The 4,510-nt window shown below is 34.9% G+C and overlaps 1 protein-coding gene across 1 annotated transcript; it reads left to right on the forward strand.

Moving 5' to 3' along the window:
* Nucleotides 1–794: 794 nt before the first annotated feature.
* On the forward strand, nt 795–1,940 carry LOC147380866 (uncharacterized). Its single transcript, XM_086431141.1, has one exon. It carries the CDS (start codon nt 795–797, stop codon nt 1,938–1,940), a length of 1,146 nt encoding a protein of 381 aa, XP_086287267.1.
* The last annotated feature ends 2,570 nt before the right edge of the window (nt 1,941–4,510 follow it).

The following is a 4,510-nucleotide window of genomic DNA, read 5'->3' on the forward strand; positions in this document are numbered from 1 at the left end:
TAAAATAAATTGATCTTGTTTTGTCATCTTTTTTCAGATTTTCAATTAGGTTTCTTGTATTATTCTTAATTTGTCTCATAATTGTGGATATCCTCCGTATTCAAATACAATTGAATTAGTTGGAGTGACTACCATGTACCCTTGGATCACAATTATGAGAAATTTTCTTTCTATATTATGAAGGATAATTCATCATTCCATTAGGTCAATTTTGTTTTTAATTTTCAAATAAATTTATGTCACTCTTTTAAAAATATTATGATAAAAATGTCTAAAATCCTTATGTTCTGCTATTTAATGCATATTTCATGGAATCCATGCAAGCTATTTTCTCCGTCTCTCCGATCATCCTCGAAGTGTTGAACGACCGGATGAAAAGTTGGAAGGTCACTCCCACATGAAGTTGACACTGTACCAAATGTTCCACGTGACTACGCACGTACACTCTCTCTCTCTCTCTCTCACTCTCTCATACGATGGTCCAAGGAGCACAACTTTTGCTCTAAATAGAAGTTACAGAAACAAAGTTCTTTATCATAATAAATACCAATTCTAGCATTCTACACCCTAATAACCATCTCTCTTTCCTTCTCCCTCAAAGTGCTCATCCGTAGTGAGCTGAAAAGAAAGATGGAACGTGTGGAGCTCTTTCAAGAGAAGGTACTCTCCTTATAAATGGAGCCAGAGATGCCACGTCCAACTAATTTTTCTCCTAAATTTTGCTTCAAAAAGTTATATATCTTTAAATAGAGTTGAACTCTACGTTGTCCAATACTTCAATTACAAGCAAAGATATGTTTCCCTCCAACAACAGTCCTAATGACTTCAAATATACAGATCACACCATGTTTTTCACTGATGTCAGCCCTAATTCCTTCCATTTCTCTCCCACCTTTCCCGACAACATCGCAGAGCTTCTTTTTGATGACTTCCCACAACAACTCCCAATGGAGATTGTAACTAACATGGCAGCTTCAACCAACAACGACATGGAGGGAAGTGGCGATGTCGGGTCTTCTAGCTTTCCACTTGGTGAAAAGACCTATCATATGACTGCAAAGAATCCAAGAAAGAGAAATGGAAAGAAAGATCGACACAGCAAGGTAATTACTTCTCGAGGTCCAAGAGACAGGAGAATGAGATTGTCTCTTGACATTGCACGCAGGTTCTTCGATCTCCAAGACATTTTAGGTTTCGATAAGGCCAGCAAAACTGTTGACTGGCTACTAACGAAGTCCAAAGAAGCGATAACGGAGCTTAGTAGAGGTTTCCCCCAGTGTAAGCATAGCTGCATTGCTGGTGCAAAAAGTGATAATTCATCATCCCAATGTGAAGTAGCATCGGAGATTAACAAATCAGAAGGGAAATCCATAGAAGCTATTGGGAAAGATAAAAAGATCAAACAGAAACATAAAGCTATATTTCATGGTCATTCAAGGGAGTCAAGGGAAAAGGCAAGAGCAAGAGCCAGAGAGAGGACACTCGAAAAAGTGCAAAGTAGAAAGTTCGACAAAATCTCCAAGAGTCCCTTCGAAAGGGGTGAAGAATCAGGATCTTACAGCAATGACAATAAGTCTTCCTTGGATGTTACAGCTCAATGGCCTGTTGAAGACATCGTCGAAGAATCATTTCTTATAACTGAGAAGTCGAGCTCAGTTAGGATTTCAAATTATCATCATGAAATTGCAATGTCACAAGGGGTATGTTCTAACAATAGTTTTCTCAATTTTCATGAAAACTGGGGCATTGATGATCAGGGCATGGATCTCGCTAGAGCGCATCCTAGCTACTGTGCTATGGCCAACATTAATTTATCCACAGGTAATGCACACGAATGCCGGCCTAGCTCAATTTTCTTAACAAACTCAGATATTGGTTTGCAGTCTCAATTTGCAGATATTCAATTATATGGGAAACCTTGTGATCACTATGATAATTAAAATTTATGCTAAGCTTGACTATTTTTTTCCATGGGAAAGTTACCATTTCGTGAGCCAAGTATGATGAAATTTCACTTCTGGCTAACAATTTGTTTTAATTCCCAAAACATGAACGTGAGAGATCGCTAGTTCTTCAAGTGACAATCTCCCAGGTTTAACTTGACAATTTCGCTGGTTTATATAATGACGATCTCGCTAAAAGTAGTAAACCTGTGAGACTGTCAATTTAAAACCTTCAAGATTGTCAATTTAAACTGCGAGATCATCACTTGAAAACCTGCAAGATTTTTATGTTCACGTTTTGGTACTTAAAATGAATAGTGACCCAGAATCGGAATTTAATCAAAATTTGATCATGTTGGGGTAAAAATTCCTTTTTCCATTCTCTGTTATGTCAGGACTAAGTTATGTTTGTCTCTACTTTTCAGTATGTAATTTATTGATGTGATCTTGGTTGGAATTTTAAAGGAGACTATTCTATTATATATCTGAATTTTGTCACCAATTATTAGCTAAGTATCGCATTCACTGCTTTGATCCTCTAAATGGCTATGTAATATTGCATACCTTTTTTTGGAAAAAAAAGTATACTTTGTTTGGAATATAGTTGATTACTTAATCTTCTTCAGTCTTATTTTTGGCAAATTAGCTGCCAATGGTCAAATTAATGAATGCCTTGAAACAGCTACTCTCTTTCACAGAAGTTGGACATCTTGTTTAAGTGAGTTTTAGAGATTGTCATAGCTGTAAGGGAAACTATTTGAATAATTAGTATTTATGCAATTGTTAAAGTATTAGTTATGATGTAACATAATAAAGCGGACTGTGATACACATCATCTCACAAAGATAAGGATGCATAGATTAGTATTCATATAGATAATGGAAAATTCTGAACTGACCTCTTTGGGCACTGTGTTGACATCACAGTATGGAGAGAACCACTGATTTTTTTTTCATGTATGACAAGGAAATAAATCTATGGTTCTTTGCACACTGCTGCCACTTTAGTGCAGTATTGAGCGCAATGTCGAAGTCAATATCTAGAACAACTCAAAAATTATAGATTAGGTTCAGATAATTATTTAGGTCTGTTTTTCCCTAGGTATCTTTACTTATGATTTATCTTCAGTATTTTCTACATAGACCCTTTTAGGATTCGTGTAATCAAATTAAGAGATTTGATAAAAATATTTTCCCCTTTATGATATCAGAGCAGGTCTTTCAAGGACTTGCATTCTACTGAATAACGATCTCAGTATGTGATTCTTCTGTTGGTGGTATAGTACGTAGCACCACCAATGTCCCCTAATCAGTCCGCTCAACACACGTTGCACGTGTTCTATTATTATTATTATTATTATTATTATTGCATTTACCTGATGCATGCCAGAGACTTCAGAGGTGGCCAAGAACTGAAGTCCTTGACCAAAGGGATTGGGATGGTCTCGGGATGCCACTCGCAACTGATGTAGTGGCTGCCCAAGCTATCCAAATCCAGACCATGCCTATATGGACTCTCTACAACCCATATCCTTCTCTCTCTATCCAAATCCGAAAGTAAAACCCATTAGGTCCAAATTTTGACCAATTCATGACCCAATGCATTAAAGAAAGACGAGTGCGATTTTGTTGACGGTTCGGTGACCAAGTATGACCTCACAATCCTATTAGAGGATTTAGTGCCATTTTTTTTTAAACACATTTTTTTTCTATCTTTCACTAAAAACCCTTATTTATTAACTAATTACAAAGACCTCCAATAGAACCCACTACCAGTGATTTTGAATTTAAAATATCAATTTAATATGAAATGGGAAATACTTCCCTCACAGACATAATAAGCTTTAGTACTTACTAAGGGTTGTTTGGCTAAAGTAATGCACCACATCAACAGTCCAACACCACTTTCTTTTTAAACACATCTTTTTCTATTTTTCATTAAAGGCTTCTAATTATTAACTAATTACAAAGACCTCTAACAGAACCCACTACATGGTGATTTTGAATTTAAAATATCAATTCAATATGAAATGGGAAATACTTCCCTTACAAACATTGTAAGCTTTAATACTTATTAAGGGTTGTTTGCCTAAAATAGATTACCACATCAACAGTCCAACACCACAGCCCTCTAAACTTCATCCAAAAACTTATAATAATAATAACAATAATAATAATAATAAATTATTTTAAATTGAAAAAAAAAATTCTATGAATTTAAAAAAAAATTTCTAAAATAAAATATCATTTTTCACCTTCGAATTTCAATTTTAAGTTTGGGAGTTATGAGGAATTTTGATACACACGGAGATTTTCAAAATCTTAGATCAAGTTCAAAATAATTTAAAATAATTTATTATTATTATTATTATGAATTTTTGGACAAAGTTTAGAGGTCTGTGGTGTTGGACTGTTGATGCGGTAATCTATTTTAGCTAAACGACCCTTAATAAGTATTAAAGCTTACTATGTTTGTAAGGAAAGTATTTCCATTTCATATTGAATTGATATTTTAAATTCAAAATCACCTTGTGGTGGGTTCCATTGGAGGTCTTTGTAATTAGTTAA

This window comes from Akebia trifoliata, unplaced genomic scaffold (assembly GCF_017979445.1).
Source record: "Akebia trifoliata isolate Shusen 1 unplaced genomic scaffold, ASM1797944v1 Contig00912, whole genome shotgun sequence".
Lineage (NCBI taxonomy): Eukaryota > Viridiplantae > Streptophyta > Magnoliopsida > Ranunculales > Lardizabalaceae > Akebia > Akebia trifoliata.

What these genes read in the sequence shown, in the direction of transcription:
- LOC147380866 (XM_086431141.1), top strand. Translation starts at nt 795, where the DNA reads ATGTTTCCCTCCAACAACAGTCCTAATGACTTCAAATATACAGATCAC.